The sequence below is a fragment of the Neovison vison genome, chromosome 2, assembly GCF_020171115.1.
Source record: "Neovison vison isolate M4711 chromosome 2, ASM_NN_V1, whole genome shotgun sequence".
Taxonomy (NCBI): Eukaryota; Metazoa; Chordata; class Mammalia; order Carnivora; family Mustelidae; genus Neogale; species Neogale vison.
Window position 1 is genome coordinate 235,522,877 of NC_058092.1, and position 19,894 is coordinate 235,542,770.

General features: G+C 49.2%; 1 protein-coding gene across 2 annotated transcripts in view; it reads left to right on the forward strand.

Annotated features, from left to right (window-relative positions):
• DOCK1 (dedicator of cytokinesis 1) overlaps positions 1-19,894 on the forward strand; it is a 491,675-nt gene that overhangs the window by 438,168 nt on the left and 33,613 nt on the right. For both annotated transcript variants that reach the window (XM_044240731.1, XM_044240732.1), the window contains exons 38-40: positions 822-941; positions 15,804-15,893; positions 16,668-16,772. In XM_044240731.1, coding sequence (XP_044096666.1) covers positions 822-941; positions 15,804-15,893; positions 16,668-16,772 — 315 coding nt within the window. The remainder of the gene's footprint in view (positions 1-821; positions 942-15,803; positions 15,894-16,667; positions 16,773-19,894) is intronic.

Here is a 19,894-nt window from a genome sequence, read left to right on the forward strand (position 1 = left end):
GACAGATATATTCTTGTTCATTAACAAAACATTCTCAAATATAATCTTTTTTGGTTATTTTGTCAAAAACAAGAGCAGTAAAACCGTTAGCCTTGAGCCCTAGTAATCCAGTGAAATCATGTGAGTGTTTAAGTGGAAGGGGGAGAGGGATTTTTACTTCCCTGCTCAATATTTTTTTAAGTGATTTTAAAATGCAAGGAAGTTATTCGAGATCAGAACTTTATTTATTTTATTGTAGTTACACAGTAGACTCACCTAAAATTTTACGTTTATCCCCCACGAAGGTAGGAATCTAGCTAGGCCGCGAGAACCCCATAATTAATGATTTGTGGCGACTGGTTGTAGTCAGGGTACGCGAGTCTGATTTTAAGGCGAAGCTTAAAGGTACGACTGGTATGTGAGATCTGAGTGTCTTCTCTGCTGTTGACTAAAATGTTGAGCAACTCCAGATGGAGGGCAGCCCCCTGGGATGCCTCACCTGAGACAGCCCTAAATCGCCCAGCTCGTGATTCACCTCAGGAGTTACAAGGCGCTATCAGCAAGGGGACGGTTCTGTGATTTCCAGAAACTGCTGGGTTTCTCTTCTGTATGAATCGAGGCCCAGCTTTGCCTCCCTCTTGTCTTTCCTTCCTCGTGGGCTTCTGCACGGAGGTTCTGCCCTCATTTCCAGGTCCCGGCAGCCCTGAGTGTCCCTGGGACCATGGCCTGCGTACGTGCAGGGCACGGGGGCCTCGCCGTGGTGCATTCTGACCAACAGTGGGCCAGGGGTGGCACTGGACACACCCTCGCCTGACCTGTCTTGTGCTTTGCTTTGGCCTCAGTGGTCGGAGGACGTGTGTGCGGCCCACCTCACCCAGCGGGACGGGTACCAGGCGACAACACAGGGCCAACTGAAGGAACAGCTCTACCAGGAAATCATCCACTACTTCGACAAAGGCAAGGTAAAAAAAAAAAAAAAAAGACTTTTTTTTTCCCTCTGCTTTCCTTTTTATGTGTACCTTCCTACAGCACATGTCTTGTAACATAGGACGTTTGTGGAATCGGACACTTGTCACAGACTGTGTATTGGAAGGTTTTAGGCATGGTCCACCTGCTGGGACTTCTAAGTAGAAATCCTAGCCCAAAAACCCGGCAGTTCTTCCCTTTGCAGGGGCTCTGCAAGTACGGACTAAAAAGCACAAGTGTTTTGCTTGTCCTGCCAGAGAGCACTGTGTCTGGAACCTTGATTTGGAAAAGCTTCTGGGCACGTAGAACGAATGGATTCCTTTCACAGTTTGTGTTTTTCTGTGACCGCTGAAAAATGAATCCTGTGGTAAGACCCATTGTGCTCCGTTTTGGTGGATTCTAGATTAAGTGGCTCCCACAAATTATTTATTTCTTGGACTTCTGTGAAAAGGAAACATGCCGTCATTTTTTCCAGCTAGTAACAGATCTCATTAGCGTAGTTTGTGATTCACATAAGCTGTAACTATTTGCTGGGGGAGAAAAAGGTACCCGAACTTCGGAAGTTTTGAAAATCTGCCACCAAAGGGACTTTGGAGCTCATTCTGGGACTTCCTCAGGATTCGGAACTCCTCTTGGTTACCTGCTTTTCTTTCCTCACTCAGGGGAAGGTCACCAGGGACTCCATGGAGGTACTGTGTGCGTCTCCTAGGGCTCCTGTAGGAAAGCACTACCAACTGAGTGGCCTTAAATGACAGCAGTGGGTTCTGTCACCGTCCTGGAGGCTCTCAGTCTGACGCAAATGTGTTGGCAGGGCCGTGCTCTCTGTGTGAGGATGACGTAAGGGAGAATCTGTTCCGTGCCTCCCTCTTAGTTCCTGGGGCTACTGGCCACCCTCGGCATCCCAAACTCCGCCTCCGACAGCACGTGGCACCCACCCTGTATGTGTCGCCGTGTCCAGATTACCCTCTTCCAGGCCCACTGGTCTTTGGATTTACCACCCAGTCCAGTGTGACCTCCTCTTCACTGATCATATCCAAGGGCCCTATTTCCAAATAAGGTCACATTCACAGAAACCAGGGATTAAGACTTCAACATATGTTTGGAGGGTAGGGAGTGGGGGGAGGCAGGACACATACAATTCTACCCACAAGAGCACTTAGAGCACAAAACGATGATGGCCACCTCTTTTCGTGGCTGTCGATATAGACCAAACCCTGCTGAAAAGATAATGTGTGTTGTATTCATTCCCTACTGTCCTTCACGTAGACAAAAAATCAAACTATTCAGAATAGCATGGAGATCACCCAGAGGCCACTTGGAAATGTTCTGTTGGATTACGCCTGGTCCTGCAGTGGAACGGAATATATTTCTTCATGGCAATGAGATGCTTTCGTAATTAAGGCTGATTACTAAAATTTTATTAGTTCAGCTGGGGGAACCCTGTTTCTCAGCAAAGTCCTAGAAGGAATGAGGCTGATTCAGCCATTCCTTACCCTGATGACTTCCTCGCTTGCTGTCTTCTGGCCTTGGAGTGGGCAGAGCAGGAGGGGGACCTGGGGGAGCCGAATGTCATCGGCGCTGAAGGAATGTGTGCCTTCGCTCATGACCATTCTGGGCTCTCACAGTTCCGATGCCTCCTCTGACAGCGTCGGCCCTGAGACTTCCTCCTGTCACCCCTATTCCCTCCCTCACACCCTGTATTCCGGCCACGTCACCCAAATGTGGGGGGCCCTCACACACACCAGCCCGGCCTGCCTCTGCCCAGTGACTTCTGCTTCTCCTGCTCTTGGCTGTTTTCTTCTCATCTCAGCTTGAATGTCATCTCTCCTCTGACCCCACAGTGTCTCTCCTCCTCCACAGCACTCTACAGTTTGCAGCGGTCAGTTTGTGCGTGTGGGTTGTCAGCAGCTCTATCAATAGGCCGTCCGTGCCAAGGACATAGTAGCCGCACATTTTCTTCCACCGTGTGTCTAATTCTCAAAATGACTGGCACGTAACCCGGTGGGCTTTGGTTGGAGAAACCAGTGAAAGAGTGGATGGATACTCAGCAGTTACGAGAGTCTCCTGACAGTGGGAAACGCTCATTTATCGCAGGTCAGTGGCCTTCAATAAATAATCAATCAAAGAACAGAGTCCTTTTCATTTTTAGCAAAGGCAGGCTCATATGGAAAGGGGAAAGAAAAGAATATGCTCAGTTTAGAGTAGAGTGGTTCTCAACCGGGACCCTCCCGGAGACATTGGAGGTTGGCGTGACTAAGAGAGAAGACAGCCCTCGCCCTGGTGGATGAAGGTCAGGGAGCTGCTGAGCATCCTGGAACGTACAGACAGTCGCACGACAAAGAATTCTCCAGCCCAAAATGTCAGTATTACCAAGGTTGAGACATTCTGGTTTTGAAAAAGCTCAAGGGACAAAAGATTAGAAGCAGAAAGAGAAGCAGGCAGAGGGAGCGCTCTCGTGTGGTCCTGTTTTCGAAGGAGACACGGGGATGGTTATGGGAAAGTGACCAGTTGGCTTTCCTGGAGTCCGGAAGACAGTGCTTGTTAATCATAGGGTACGAGGGTTGTCTCCACAGTAGCTTTTAGACTTGTCTTGGCAAAACAGATTGAAAAGCGCTTTCTGAGGATTTGTTACTTTTCCACCAGAGTGTCAGAGAACCAAAGCCGCCTCATTTGTCGGAAGCTCACTTGGAGAGTGAGCACAGGTGAGGGAGAAAGTCCATCAGATGAGATCTGAAGTACCCGAGTGATTAGCTTCAAGGCACAAAAACTCAGTCTGACGTCAACAACCATGACATTTCCTGGGAAGAAGAGAACAGAAGGAAGCAATTACTCATCGCTCCATCAGTCCCGATGGGTAGGAATATGCTAGAGTTTCAGCCACCCCAAGTCTCAGTGGCTCTGGGCCACGCAGGGGTGTTTTTCACTCATGCCACGTGTGTGTCCTGCTGTCCCGGAGCCCAGAAGGGCATGGGTTCCACGACAAAGAAACGCAGCCGTGAAGGGATGGCGAGTTGCCAGTCCGGGCCTGGCACACCCTTGTCCAGAAATGACCCACGCGTTTCTGCTCATGCCATTGGCTAAAGCAAGTCACGGGACCACAGTGGGCCCCAGCAGGTGGAAGTGCCCAGAAGGAGGGGCAGACGTGTAGCACCTTCCCCTCTGAGGACGTAGAAGTAGACATGTGAGTCGGGCTTCTAACGGGGGCCTCTCAGGGCGCATGGAGATTACCCCAGTAGGTGTATGTTTTAGAAAAGGTGATATACACACAAGTCCCCCAGCTAGTACAGCTCCCCACAACTGGACATGTGAAAATGGAGAGATCTCACAGAACCTGGTGTCGGGCTTTGATTGCCATTTCTCCGTAGTTGAATTTCCTTCTTCTGTCAGGGCAGGGCTGGGCATGGCGTGCACAGCAGGAGAAAGTGGGCTCCTGTTCCCCGTGCCTAGGACCCTGGAAACTGCCCAGCCGGGGAGGGAGGGAGGAAGGAGGTCACAGAGGGGATCAGAGTTGGGCTTTTTGTGCCAGATCACTTTCATCTGGACATGGGTGTCCCTGCCAGGTGCAGGTCTGTGCAGGACTTGAGAAAAAGAACGTCCTCTGTGCCTTTTCGGAATACAGTGGAATAAGACCAGCGGCTGTGTCATTGCTGCAGATCACCAAAGCTGATTTGGGGAGAGCCTCGATGTACACGTCTCTGTTCCAGATCGCAGTCACCTTGGGGGGGAGCCTGTCTCACAGTGGTTCTCGGGTGATGGGTGGCGAGTGTTCTCGGCAGTGGGAACTTGAGAAGGGCCTCCGATAATGCGGGGGACCCCTGAGCAGGTGCCCTGCGGAAGCTGGTGCTTAGGCAGTGCTGTGGGACTGTAACCTGAGCATTCTGATCCTAGAGTCACAAGGGGCGTGACTGAACATAGTCATTGGCATCTGAAGTGTGGCCAGTCCAAACCAAGACGGGCTGTCAGCATCTAATACACGCGGGATTTTTAAGACTGAGTGTAAAATAGAGAACATTGTTGAGAGCTGAGTTGTTTGTGCGAGCAATTCACATGGTCAAGTCCTAATCTCGAGGACCTCTGTCTAGGAAAGAGTTGATAAAGTAAAGTGAGGTCACTGGGATGGGCCCTGATCCAATCAGACCCGTGCCCTTCTAAGACGAGATGAGGACACAGACACACAGTAGGGACCCTGTGAGGGCAGAGTGAGAAGAGGTGCCTGTACACGCCAAGGACAGAGGCTTCCCAAGAAACCATCCAGCCGGGGGCTTGGTCTTGGGCGTGCAGCCTCCAGAACTCCGAGGGGATAAGTGAAGGGCAGATATCCAGTCCACGTACGTACTTGCGGCCACTGGAGCGACTCGTGCCAGCATCAAGTATCTCATAATTTCTGTGTTCTGATTACGTGCCACAATGGTAATGTTGTAGGTAAATTTTACTAAAATGAATTCCACTTTTTAAAATGTGGCTACTAGTAATTGAAATGACATACTTCCCGTGCATCATGTTTCTGTCGGACGGTGCTGATCTGAGCCAGAAGCTCTGAGTGTCTAGACCCTCGTCCTGCTGGCACATCCGTCCACGTGCTGGTGTGAAGGGAGGGTTTGCCCTTCACCCTCCGGGGCCGTCTCAGGCAGCTGGGACTGCTTCTCTGCCTGTTGGCACTCGTGCTGAGTGGATATTTGAAAAACTAGACAGTATCTAAGAGAATTAGAACATGGGGACCAAAGCCAGGAAATAATAGAACTTATGTCAGAACGGAAAGGGAAAGCATGATAACCAGCATCAAAATTAGATTCTTTTTTTTCTTGTGACCCAATGTCTTTTCTACGATTTTGGGGGAAAAAAAACCTGTCAGGAGTGTGGGAGTTATTCACGTCAGGAAATTTGAGGGGATGCGTGAGTCAGGGACTCCTTTATGGCAGAGGGAAAACACGGGGCAAATGTTAGGGAAGGAAAGAGGCAGAAACAGAGCTGGAATGAAGATAAACCATGAGAAACCAAGAAAAATCAACATAGCTTTGTTGGAGCAAGAGGCAGCTTTCTGGTGCTTATTTTATCTTATTTTATTTTTAAAATGGAGCATTATACCCCTCAGGTATGTTGTTCTCTTTCCTGGTTTGACTAAAATCAGTTATAATCTCATTCTCAGTTTCCAAGCTCTGAAGGAGGAGTCACGTCCTCTCATTGTGATTTGCGTATTTAAAAGTGCCTTTGGATTTGGGATTTCTCTCTTTTCTTTCGGATTAGTGTAGCCAGTGGCTTATCGATCTTATTGATTCTTTCAAAAAACCAGCTTCTAGTTTCATTGATACGTTCTACTGTATCTCTGGTTTCTCCCTCATTGATCTCAGCTCTAATCTTGATGATTTCCCTTCTTATGTGTGGAGTTGGTTTGATTTGTTGTTGATCCTCCAGTTCTTTAAGGTGTAGAGACAGCTGGTGTGTTCTGGATTTTTCAATTTTTTTGAACAAGGCTTGGATGGCTATATATTTTCCCCTTAGGACCGCCTTTGCTGTATCCCATAGGTTTTGGACCGAAGTGTCTTCATTCTCATTGGTTTCCATGAATTGTTTCAGTTCTTCTTTGATCTCCTGGTTGATCCAAGCATAGAGGGCACAGCTTGCATGGAGCACTGGGTGTGGTGAAAAAATAATGAATACTGTTTTTCTGAAAATAAATAAATTGGGGGAAAAAAAAAAAAGTGCCTTTGGGAATGACAGCCCCTGACAGACGCGCTCTGATACCTGCACTGGCTGGGCCGGGATCCTGCCTGAGGCCCCGCTGAGCACTGCCAGTCTTTGGACAGAGAAGGTCCTTCTAGAACCAGTCCATCCAGAGTCCTCTTTGCATGAGCTCTCTCTTCCCGGTGCCTAGTCCCAGGGGCCTGCCCCCCTCTCCCTGCCACTCTTCCCCGGGGGCCACCACGCTTCATGAATCATACAGTAAAGTGTGTGGCCACAGTATCTAGCATGGCTTGAAGCACTTGAAAGATTCCCATGCCCCTGGGGTCCCCCACCTCCTCCTTCAAGCCTCTCTCTACCCACAACATCTGGCCTTTGTCGAGAAAAGGCCAGATGCTCTTTGATTCCCAACTGCCTGAACTTGCCATGGTCTTTCCTGGGTGTGGAAGGTCCCTTGTCACCGGCTGTTGTGTTCCCACGCTCTCTCCATGTTGGACCCTCCCTGCCCCCACCATCCATGAAGATGTCTCCTAGGCACCCTTTGCCCCGGCCTTAGAACTATTTCTATGTCTCCTGTCTCCATGCTTTGAATATCTCACTCTTTTCAGCCCCCTGAGCGCCCGGGGATCTTGGTAAAATGCAGACTGGGATTCAGTAGGTCTTGGGTGGGGCCCGAGGCTGCATATTTCTAAGCAGCTCCTGGTAATGACAAGGGAGCAGGTCCAGGGACCACCTCAGTCACCAGGCCCTGCTTTGGCTGAAGCTCCTTGAGCTTCTGTGTCCCTCTCAGGGAGACCGGGGCTTCAGAGAAACTGGACACTCGGGTGAAAAACGTTTTTAGTAAACTTTACTTTTGAGAGCAGTTTCGGGTTCACAACAGAATTGAATGGGAAGTGCAGGGAGTTCCCCTCCCCCTCGCCTCACCCCTACCCTGACGCAGGCGCAGCTCCACCACCATCAGTGCTGCCATTCTGGCTCGTCCTTGACTGAGTGGAGCACCTGCCGGCCGGCACTTGAGCGAAGACGCAGAAGGGCACCGTCACCCAGACCTACCACAAAGTGCCTTCTGTTGGGCACGTTTCTCTCCTCTGTGTGGTCTTGCTTCCTGGTCCAAAGTCTGAGCCCCTGAGAGATCTAAGGGGGCAGATCCCTGAGCTCACTTCTGCAGTGTGTGAGCTCTGGGGGTGCTGGGAACGCTTCCCCAGCCCCCTTTCCCAAGCCTGATGCTTGCTGTACTCCAGCACCACGTTCACTGCAGAGCCTACAGATCAGACAAAGATAATCTTGCAAAACCTGAGCCGCTTTTCCTTCCTGGATTCTGTGCATCTTCTAGAAATGACAGTGCTCGGTCAGGATGGCTGCGGGGCCTCATCAGTGAGTGAGCAGGACCGGGAGGGCGTCCGGGGTGGGCCACGACCTCTGATTTCATTGCTGACCCAGGTTCCATCCCCAACGCCACGATCTGCGTGGCGTGATCTGCGCGATCGCGTGATGCAGGATCATTTAAATCACAAGAATTTGGTGTGATCTCACATTTATTTCATCTTAAGGAGAAAACATTACAGCTCTGATTTAAAAACATATGTCCGGGTAAGGGGACCTCACGGCATCGTTGGATTTAAAGGCTGGGGATCATGAAATTCTAAAATGGAAACTCAGTAGGGCCTCAGTCTGGCAAAAGTATGACTCAGTTAAAGCTTCATCGATACAGGCTGTCACCATGTGGCCGGATCCCTGTGTAATTAAGAAAGTCTTCATTATGTCCTTAATGTATGGAAACTTTACGCATTCCAGAGCTCATTTGTACTGTTAAATTTATTCATCTTCCCAAGGGACACAGGGACAGAATCCAAGGCAGGGACGTCCCTCAAACACCTTGGCGGGCAATGAAGGAGTGGGAGCCCGTGGAAGGCGTCCCAGGGGCTGCAGGGATGGCGGAGGACAAGGGACCAGGCCTGGAGTATATTAAAACTTTCTCTGCCTTTGTGCTCTGAACACTGTAATGCTGAATGGATTTTCGGCTGCTTAATACCGGACACTCCGGCTTTTGAATTATGTCCTGTTATCTTTCCGTGTTTCTTCCACACGAAGTCATTCTTCTATCTTTGCCTTTCTATCGTTTTAAAAAGTTTTGAATGTCTTTCAGCCAAGCTCTTGGGCTTTTCATCTTTTTCTCTGTCTCCAAAAAACGTCATTTCCATCTGTTGCCCCTTTCATTCTCTTACAGTTCTTCCTTCCTGGGCTAATAACCACTCCTCGCTCCTTCTCCTTTCTGTTCTTACCACCCGTTTGAGCGTCCCCCTGAAAGCCTGCTGTCGGGTTTCATCCTGGCAGACGGGCGTTCTTTCCCGAACACGCTCTGCATTGTCTGCCTTATTGTGTTTGGTTGAGGCCTAGTAATTTTCGATAAAGCCCTTAATCCAAGTGCTTCGCTGAAAATTACCAGGCTTCTCTATGGAGGATGAGTCAAAAATAGCAGCCGCGCTATCAGGAGAGCGGCGTCGGAGTGCGGGAGTCCGCAGTCAGCCACGCTAAGCCACCTCGGAAACTGGGAAGCAGCCCGGCGGCGCGTGGAGAGGGAGCAGGACTGCCGGCCGGCGTGCGGGGCGAGGCTCCGACTCGGCTTCCAGCCGCAGCTCCGTTTCCTTTTCCCTTAAAATAACCTCGCCTCGACGAAGTTCGCACTTTGCCTTGTGCCCAAGTCCAAAATGAGGCATCGCGCGTCTTCCTGTGAACTAAAAATAGGGATTTGGGGAGTCAGTGTCTGCATTTGGTGAAATGATTCCATTTCTTCTCTAAGTCTTTGGGGTGAAGTTTTCCCATCCGATGAGTTTCCCTTTTAAAGCGTGGCGGCGATTGCGGAACGTCAGGCACAGGCAGAGACACTGTCTTCCTGGGTTACTCTCAGCATCCCCAGATGTTTGGGCATCTGGATATTTGCCAGCATCTGTTCAGTTAGGGAGAATCTGACCTGCTAATGTGTTCCCAGAGATCACGTTGATACTTATTTGCTCCTATAAAAAAGGAATAAATTTGTCTTTTTATCAAAGCATGAGCACAATCAGTGCTTAGAGTCTGTAACCACACTACTCCCCACGGTCTGCAGGGTCCCTAACAGGTGTTCCATGGCCAGGGCTGGAATGACGGAGGCCTGCCTCCAGGGGGTCTACTCCACCCCCGGGCTTCTGTGCAAGCAGATACGTAAAACCTTCCTCTGGCCCGTCATGCTGGTGGGTTCTGGGTGTACCGGTCTAACAAGTGTGGGAGTGACTGCTTCTTTTAGGGAGAAAGGAAAGGCTTCCTGGAGGAGGTGCCACGTAGATTGGCTCCTGAGGAAGGAGATGAAGTTTGCCTGGCGATGGCTGGGAGAAGCAGAAATGGTAAGGAGTGGGAGTCGTGGTAGCTCACGGAGGGCTCCCGGGCCATCTTGCTTTTCTGGGGATGCCAAGGAATGTGTCTACAGGCTGGGGGGGTGAGGGGTCCCAAGACACACAGATGTAGGAGACTTGAGAGCCACTTAGCTCTTGGCCTTGTACGTCTCCTGAGGATTGGATTTCCTGCATCAGGCACAAGGAGCCCTTGAGATCACATGAGAAGAGGCAACGGTGACTTCCTTTTCCTCTTGCCCAGCAGAGGAGGGCTGTGTTGCTGGGGGGGTGGGGGGGTGGAGACCTGCGGGGAGGCCAGAGCAGCTGTGCAGGCCTGGGATGCGGGGGCCCCAGGCAAAGTGGCCGGCAGCAGGGATCACAAAAGGGAGGTGACGTCTCCAGAGACTTGAAGTCAGCGGATCACCGAGAGCCTCTTAAATGGGCCGATGTCAGAAGAGCAAATGCCGGAGGAGCCAGGGCGCCTGGCACAGCCCAGCAGCCTGAGGCAGAGCGAGGGTCGGTATCCTCACGTGGCTACGCAGTCGGAAGGGGCGCTCCAGCTAAGCCCAGTGAGGTTTGACTTTTCACGAGGCAGTTAAAGCCATTCCGAGGGACAAGGCTCCGTTCCTGGCACCTGTTCACTCTCTTCTCCGAGTAGTTGACTCTCCAGCAAGCAGTTCCCCGGCTCTGTGATGCCCCGTCACCGTCCACACATCCCTGGTGTGCCCTCCCACACTGGTCTCTGTCCCTGTATGCTCTGCTTCCGTCCTGTTGGAGGGATGAGCTCTCCATGCCCCTACCCTGTGCCCCGGAGCCCCTCGCCTGTCCCTGGACGTCAGGCCAGCCTGTCTGTCCCATCTGCAGTGTCCTTGTTTTGCTCTCTGTAGGCTAATAATACATGTTTGCCTACATCCGTGCCCTTGTTTCTCCCATCGTAAGAAGTTCTCTCTCTTTCCGACTCTCTCCGGCCACTGTCGGTCTCCTCCTTCCTGCCCTGTTCCTCAGAGAGCTCTGTGTCCTCACTTTTGTCTCTCTCCCTGTTCTCTGGAGCCCGCTCCCATCACAGATGCCCAGTAACTCCCCGCGGAACAAAGCAGCGTCCCTTCTTTGCTGCCTGACGTAGGCTTTTCTCTTGCAGGACTGCAGATGTCCTGGCCAGAAGAAAAACCGCAAAACCTCTATGTTATAAAGATATCTTTCCTTCCTCGCTTTTCCTTTCAGGGCGTGAAAAGCTGAGCAGATAGTTTCCTGTTCCGACGGGTCTCCCCTTCGGGGAGAAACAGGCCAGGTTCATGACCGTGACTCAGATGGGCAGTGATTCCTTGAGTACCTGACTGCTCAGAGGGGCAGGGTTTATTGTTGATGTGGTTTGAGAACCTTGTCATCGAGGCTCCCTGAGCCCAGCCCAAGTCCCAGGTCCCCCTGGCTGCCTGCCCCGTCTGACCAGCTTTCTCAGGTGCTGACTCTGTCTCTGCCCCCTCAAGAGGAGGACAGTATTATGACTGCCCGATCGGGCAGCTCTGAGCTGCAGACCACAGAGACAGTGCACCTGCTGGGCTGGGAAGGGGGAGCCTGACCCTGTCCCTGAGAAATGTCTTTGGAAAAATGTGGCTCCTTTGATTTGATCAGCTGACACCAGGTAAAAACACCAGGACCCAGGGTAGGTCTTGGCTCAGGAAAGCAAGAGGCCTAGAGAGAGAGGGTGAGGCCGCAGGGTCTCTGTTTTTTCAGCTGAGCCACAGCCCTTGGAGTCACTGTGACCCTCCTCCTGGCACATTTTCTCTGGGGCCTCCCTCCCCTCCTGCTAGAGGGACTGGAAAGAGACTGGCACACAGGCTCCTGGACCTGCTTACTGGACAAGACCTAAATCTGTTTCTGGGCCGCCTCGCTTCCCTCTGTGCTGCGGGCCCTCAGCTGGAGTTCTGGATTCTTCCAGGCCATAGCACCTTCATCCATTTAGACAGGAGAGACCTACATGGGATGGGAAATTCAGAGGTTGCTGAATATGAGTCTCCCCCCAACAATTGCCTGGAGAAACAGCTGACTCGCAGAGGAATGGCTGAAACCTGGCATCCCATAAAACGTCTTCACTGAGGACTCCTAGGGGGCTCAGTTGGTTAAGCATCTGCCTTTGGCCCAGGTCATGATCCCATGCCCACGGTCCCAGAATCAAGGCCCACATCGGCTCCATGCTTATCAAGGAGTCTGCTTCTCCCTCCGTCTGCCCCGGCTCATGTGCTTTTTCTCTTTCTCAAATAAATAAATAAACAAATAAAATCTGAAAACAAAACAAAAAGCGTCTTCACCAGTGAGTCACTTAGACTAGTAAGTGAATTAAACTAGCGTTGTCCGCGGTCCGGGTGAGTCCGCGCCAGCCTGAATTATCAGAAAGGGACGGTTGTCCCGGCTGGCGGCTTCTCTCTCATCTGCCACGGCTCCTTTGTCCAGGGAGGTCAGTGTTGTTCTGCCCGAGTGGCTCACCATCAGCCGAGTCGTTCTCCATAGGAAATCCGTAGCTGTTCTGTTCTCTACAGCCACGGCTGTCTGGGAATTAAGGGAAGAGTTTCATCAGAGGAAGAAAAAAAAAGAGTTTCGGGCGCCAGGGTGGCTCAGTCGGTTGAACATCCACCTCTTGGTTTTGGCTCATGTCATGATCTCAGGGTCATGAGATCAAGCCCCGCAAGGAGCCTGGTGTCTGCTTGAGATTCTCTCTCTCTCCCTGCCCCTCCCACTTGCGCGTGCGCTCTCTCTCAAATATATAAATCTTTTTTAAAAAAAAGAAAGGAAAAAATAATTATATTCATGAAACGTGAAGAAATGGGACTTCCTGAAACTGGGAGGTTCAGAGTGACGGGGACAAGATGGTCCTCTCAAGCAGGAAGGAGCCAAGACCCTCTGCCGGCAAGAGCCGGTGGGACGGCGCTCTGTGCTGCACGGAACCCGCGATGTCAAGAACGCGGTAAAGCGGGTTAAGGATTTTAATCAGAAAACAGGGCCGTGTGTGGATCTGGTGCTCTTTCATTCAGGGCTCTGGTAAACCTCATTGCCTAGCCCAGAAGCTGAGGCAGGACAGGACGTTCAAACCCACAGGTCAAAGCAATTCTTTCCTGCAGGTCATCTCGGTCTTGATCGCATGGAATCTGTCTTCTCCCTGGTACTGAAGCATCTTTCAGGGTGTTCATATCAGAAATAGGAATTGCCCCCCCGCTCCTTCGAGCCCTATCCAATTAAAAGTAGATGAAAATCCCCCTAATGCAGAATCCTTTAAGGCCCTGGGCAGGGGAGGGAGTAGGGAGAAGGTGTATTTATAGAGAATCTGATAGAAAACACAATCATGTCACTTCAGGGTGAGTCGGATAAGATATTTATTCAAGACTAACATTTCTTTTAAAAACAATTACTTTTGATATGTATCTAAAGCATCTCATCTGTCTTTTAGGATAAAAACGGATTAAGCTTTTACTCGGTAATAAATTAGATGCCCAAACATTCTAGGCAGCTAATAGAGTATGTGTTTGCTTGCACAAAACTTAAACAAAATTCTCTTGACAGAGAATCACAAGTAAAGGTAATGTTTTCTTTGAAATGGAAAGACTCTAAGGGAGGAATTGGTCACTGGAGCTTTAAAGAAATACAAAGTGCGAGAGGCTTCTCCTTCCTAGAAATGTGAGATTGGGCCCCGGCAGAGGACCCAGGAGGATCTGAGGCCGCAGATTAAAACAGAGAATGCAGGGCAGCTCTGAACGCTCCAGCGGGATGGAGACTTCTGGGGAGGGGAGAAGGTGCATGGACCCAGGAAGGGCATCTTGGCCACTTTCTCTTCCCTGGGCACTGGTCCCATCTCAGAAATCTTTCTCTACTCTGGGCTTATTTTTATTTTGTCTTGCAGAGTATTAAAGTGTAACTCTTATTCCAGAATAGCTTTTATCCTCCTAAAAAATGGCAGATGGTTTATTTAAGTAGTGGCTCTAAAGAGTATTTTAAATCTATTGGGCTGTTTATTAATAGGTATGGCCCACAATGGTCATTCTCCTAAGAAGCAAAGACCAACCAGCAGAGGAGTCCTCAGCAACAAGGATGTGCCAGGAAGGGGCCCAGCAGCTTGTTTCTCAGCAGGAGCCTGGGGTTCCTGGTTAGCCTAGTATCCTCTCAAACCCATCCCAGTAGGAGGGGGTGGGAGAAGCTGGAAGTGCTCTGACATCATCGTCCTTACGGGCTGAATGTTTGTGTTCCTCCCTCCCCACCCTGAACCACCAAATTCATCTGTTGATCTACCAAGGAAGATCTGTTGATCTTCCTTGCTGAGATGGAACTTTGGGACGTGATTATGTTCATATTGGGTCATGAGTAGGGTTGGCGCCATGATGGGATTCCTGCTCTCCTACGAAGAAGAAGAGAGCTCGCTCAAGGCCCTTGGAGCACACAGTGAGAAGGTGCTGGCCCACAAGTCAAGAAGAGAGCCCACACCAAGAACTGAGTCTGCCTGCACCTTGATCTTGGACGTTCCAGCTTCCAGAACTGTGGGAAATAAATGTCTGCTGTTTAAGCCGCCCCATCTACAGTGCTTTATTATATGTAGCAGCCCAAACTATGACAGCCATCAAAAGCAAGAACTTTGGAAGAAGATCCGGCTGGGCCAGGTATACTTCTCTGTGCTTGGGCAACTTACTGATCTGTCTGATCCCCAGCCTCCTTATCTGCAAAATGGGTATAATGAAGTCCCACCTGACAAGGCAGGGGATTTGCTGGACAGAGAGCAAGTTCGGAGTCACTTGTCCTGACTTGAGCACTGTCATCTTGTGGGAATAGTGGCAGTTGGGAAATGGATGGTTCCTGGCTGCGGACATATGTGGAATGGTGCCATGCTTTCCTGGTTCGAAGTCAGCAAGCTTCAGTTCTTTTGATAAACATTCTTGAGCAGACCCTCGGCTGTGGTCCAGTGGTTTCCACTAACGCTCAGTTCCTCAAGGGGTTTCCTGTCTCTGAGAAGGAATGACAGAGAAGCACTTCAGTTTCTCTACATAACCAGAAGGTTGGAAGTCAGGAGATGCTGGGTCATCGAGAGGGCACGAGAGTTGGCACCCAGAAAGCCTTCCTGGAGGAGATGGTTTCTCCATATGTGACCTTTTCTTCTTGAGTAAACCACTTAATTTTCCCCAAGAAAAATAAGGGAAATTCAGGTCTTACTGTATGCATCAGCCAAGTATTCTGTATGTCAAAATTTATCAGCTTTCTAATAAGTCAGTTACCTGATTGGAAATCCTCTTTCAAACTAATACCCCAGAAGGTTCCCTCTTTCAGAGTTACACAAAGCAACTCCTTGTGAGCTTCCATTTAGAGCTGAAATACATCCTCTTCTTTCTGACAGTCCAGCATTTGTTTAATGGGACAATTGGGGAAAGGAGCAAAACCAGGCTCCTTGTAGCCTCTCCTGTACGGCGGCTCCTTCCGCTGGCTCCCCTGTTGCTCCGACCAGCGGAGGCCCTGGCAGCGTGTGCCTGGCAGCTGAAGAGAGGACAGAGTGGGCCAGACCTGGTGGGCAGACTGCTCTGACCCTGGGCAGAGGCCAGCATGACTGACCAGCCAGTAGTGGACCCGTTTAGTCAACTGACGTCTGGTCATGAGCCAAAGGACCGTAGGCTCTAGAAGTGCTTGTATTTTTGTAACATTATTCCTGTGGTGTTTTCAGATTCGGCAAGCGTGTTTCCAGATTGTTATATGACGAACAGTTGTATTTTAGTCTTTCATTCTTTGACTGCATGATTCAGCGTTGGGTTTCTCTTTCTCCTTTTTCTTTCTTTTTCCTCACAGATGTGGGAGGAGGCCATTGCTCTTGGTAAGGAACTTGCCGAACAGTATGAAAACGAGATGTTTGATTACGAACAGCTCAGTGAGTTGCTGGTAAGTCCACTTTTCTTTACAGTTAAATGAACACGGGTGATGTATGCTTGTTTTTCTGGGATTTCCCTTTCCGTTCTAACTCAGAGATTCTCTTCAGGTCTTCTGCAGCTGTGGCCACGGTCCTCCATTTTGTCTAGGGGGACGGTCTTGATGTATTTGCTGGCTGATTCTGGCCCACAAGTACTCACTTATATTCCCAGCAGTGCTTTGGAAGCCAGACTCCACGATTTTTCCGAGCTTTTCTATGTCAGCAACTGCCGACTCCATGCGTGCAGCGCTCTTGACGCCCCGAGAGACGCTGAGAGTCGCTGCTGGGTTAAAACTGACCCCGTCCATGAGGCGGGTGGGGGTGGGAGAGGAGCCTAGACCTTTCTCCTGCCATTAATTTAGACCGGAATTCTGCCCTTTTAAATTCTTCTTTAATGTATCCCAGTATTTAATTGATACCAGTTTTTTAAATCCTGAAGACTAGCCATTTAATTATAAGAAAAGAACATTTCTGTGGCACCTCTTTGGTTATCAGAAACTTGGATAAATCCTACTGGTGTCTGAATTCGGCTCTTCTGGTCAGATTCTCTGCTAAACACTGGGGGTGAGTGACAGATTCTGTCAAGGCCGCATGGCAAGGTGACCAGATGCCTGTGTCCCGGGCTGAGCCTCCCACGTCCTCACCCTCCCACCCAACTGGAATTGCCAAAGCTTGAAGAGCCCACTGGAAAATTCTAGAAGAAACTGAATGCTATTAAAACCTGACGTTTTCTTTCTTCCTTTCAGAAAAAGCAGGCTCAGTTTTATGAAAACATCGTCAAAGTGATAAGACCTAAACCAGACTATTTCGCTGTTGGCTACTATGGACAAGGATTCCCCACATTCCTTCGGGTAAATTTTGGTTCTGTTGAATCTGAGCCAGGGTTGCTCCCTGGCTAGAGGGCCCCTTCCCAGTCTGAGAAATGATTTGGACTTTGCATTTGTGGGTCAGAGTCTGAATCCGTGCTCTGAACAGCTCTGTGCTTAGCTTAGGGTGTGAAAGAAGGTCTGATAATATTTTCTTTGACTGCATATAAACCTTCCATCTGATTTTTCCTAAACATAACTGGAGATTTACGTGTGTTTTTTTCTTAATTGTGATAAAGTACAGATAACATAAAATTTACCATCTTATCAGTTTTAAGTGATGGTTCCGTACACTGCTGTGCGGTCATCCGTCTGCAAACTTTTTCATCTCTCCAAACTGAAATTCCATAGCCGGTTAAACAGTAAGTCTGCATTACCCCACTTTCCAGCCCCTGGCAACACCCTGCTCCTTTATGTCTCTAGGAATTTGCCTGTTATCAGTAGCTCATAAAGTGAAATCATACAGTGCTCATCCTTTTGCGTCTGGTCCGTCTTCCTCGGCACGGTGTTTTCAGGTTATCCGTGTTGGAGCACGTGTCGCTTTCCCCTCCTTTTTATGGCTGAGTAATATTCCACCGCACAGTGTTACCATATTTTACTTGTCCGTCTGTCCTTCAGTGAATGCTTGGGTTGTTTTGGCTACTGTGAATGATATTGCCATGAACATGTATATTTTTAATTATATGCGCAATTGCAAGTGGATTTCCATGGCTGCGTTACTGGGGACTCTGGGTCAGGCTCCCTTCCTTGGACAGGTGTGTGTCATTTGACACACGATTGAAGACACACTGTGACTGTCCGCCGGATGCCCCTTCCCTGGCACTCACGAGGCCAGAGGAGAAATTGTGTAAATAAATACTTCTTGACCTACTAATAGAATTGTTTGAAGTTTCTCGTGGTGCCATTGACCAGTGGGTCATGATTTCTTATCATTCCTTACGATATTTTCTTTAAGACACATGGTTTTCTCTCATGCTGGGAGACCATGCGTGATTCCTCTAGTTTCCGGGAAGGCGGTCTCTTGCCTGGAACACGGCTGTCTGGGGCAGTTAGATCTGGTCAGGAGGTTTTTCTCGTCCCAGAATGTGTCCCTTTGGCTCTGGTGGTTCTGATTACATGGAAGTCCCCGATAGGGTAAGATCCTCCTTGGTGCCACAAGCAGGAAGGACTTCCTTGCTGAGGGCCTGATGTTGTTGATCAGACAACCACCAGTGAGCCTTGCAGGCCTGGTCTGCTCCGAAAAGTGACCTGTTGGTTTGTGCACTCTCTCGGGGTCCTGCGTGACTGGGGCATGGGCCCCGCCCTGTCACTGCTGGTCGGCCCTCTCTCCTTGAGCCAGGACACACCTAAGACAGCGGTCGGTCAGAAGCCCAGATTCTGGAGCAGTCTTCTTACCAAAGAATAACTAAAGGACATTTTATTATAAATTAAGTTATAAATGTTCCCCAAATCAGGGAAGATTTTTGAAATCAATTCTATTTTATATAAAAAACCCAGCTATAGTAGGAGCTTGGAGTCGATGTTGTTAAAGCCTTTAATTAATGTGTATGAATCTGTGGGTGCATTCCCATTTGTGTCTGTAAGAAACAGAGGGACCGACCCTAAACCACGGCTGACCTGTGCTGTGCCGAGGCATTACAGCACGTATGTGGCCCTCCAGGGATCGCGCTGTGGCTTAAGGCCACTGACTGGCTCTGCCCAGCTTCCTGACATGCTGGGGGTGGGGTGGGCACTTTGCAGTCCCCGAGCGAAGAGACACCTGATGTGTGCGGGGAGGGGACACACGATGTGTGCTCCAGGGACCGCACTGGGTCACCTCCCCCGTCCAAAGGACAAAATGTGAAGTGCGAATGAAGAGTTTAACGGGCTTGATTAATATTGAACTGATTACCCAGTTCCCCGCCGCACCTGAATAATTGCATGGGACTATAGCAATATATTTACGATGCTTCACAGGTCACCTGTCAGGGGTCAGTCTGACAATGACATTAGCAGTTACAAAAAAGCAGGTGAAATGTTTGGCTGTTTAATGCCTCTGAGAATTGGCTGCCCCTTTTGCTTTGTTTTTCTTTGAGAGTTGGTCTCATTAGGTTGTTTCTTTGGTTTTGTTTTTTGGGTTGTTTTTTTTTTTTTTTTTGCCTTCATGTTAATATTTATGGCTCTTGCAAGCAATAAATATCTGACTGTACCTTTCTCCCTTATTTTCATGTTTGAAGGGACTGCTTCAGAATGCACAATAATTGACATTTCTAGAAAATGGTAGTGCTGTTTTCATCTGTAACTCACTAGTGTTTTTCTGTTAAAGCCTTTATATACATTTTATTATTGTGTCTTTCTTCCAGTGTAGGGAGTAATAGATGCATGCAAGTTCGTAGTAGCCTGTTATACATTAAATCTTCCTGGATTTCTGAAATGTTTGGCTTTATATAGCCTTAAAAGATGCCCACACTGTGTTTGTATTTCTTTTTTTTTTTTTTAAGATTTTATTTATTTATTTGACAGAGAAAGATCACAAGCAGGCAGAGAGGCAGGCAGAGAGAGAGAGAAGGAAGCAGGCTCCCGGCTGAGCAGAGAGCCCGATGAGGGGCTCGATCCCAGGACCCTGCGATCATGACCTGAGCCGAAGGCAGTGGCTTAACCCACTGATCCACCCAGGCGCCCCTGTGTTTGTATTTCTAATTAAGACTACATATTACTTTGGTTTCTGCTTGACATTATTTTTTTGGGGAAAGAGAACATTTTTCTTCCATAATGAGTACTTTAAGACATACCTGAACACAAAGTGAAAAAAAATATTCAATTCTTAAACTGTTCCTTCTTTAGTGATTTATAAGGACTCAGATAAGTCAGGGCTAAGGAAGGAAATAAACTGAGTGCCGTAGGATCTCTCTTTATCTTTTAAAAGTTCATTAATTAGACAAACTTTAATTTGACTTTGCACTTAGTCTCCAGGAGATGAGGGAAAGAACATGCAGCAGAATGCTCTTCTGTCTGGCTGTCTGTCTCTCCTCTCTGGCGTCTGGCCAGGGTCATGACAGACGATAAGGCCGCACCTGACTCGCAGCCAGCCAGCCTAGGGACTCCGGCTCAGGGTCCCCTGGTTGAAA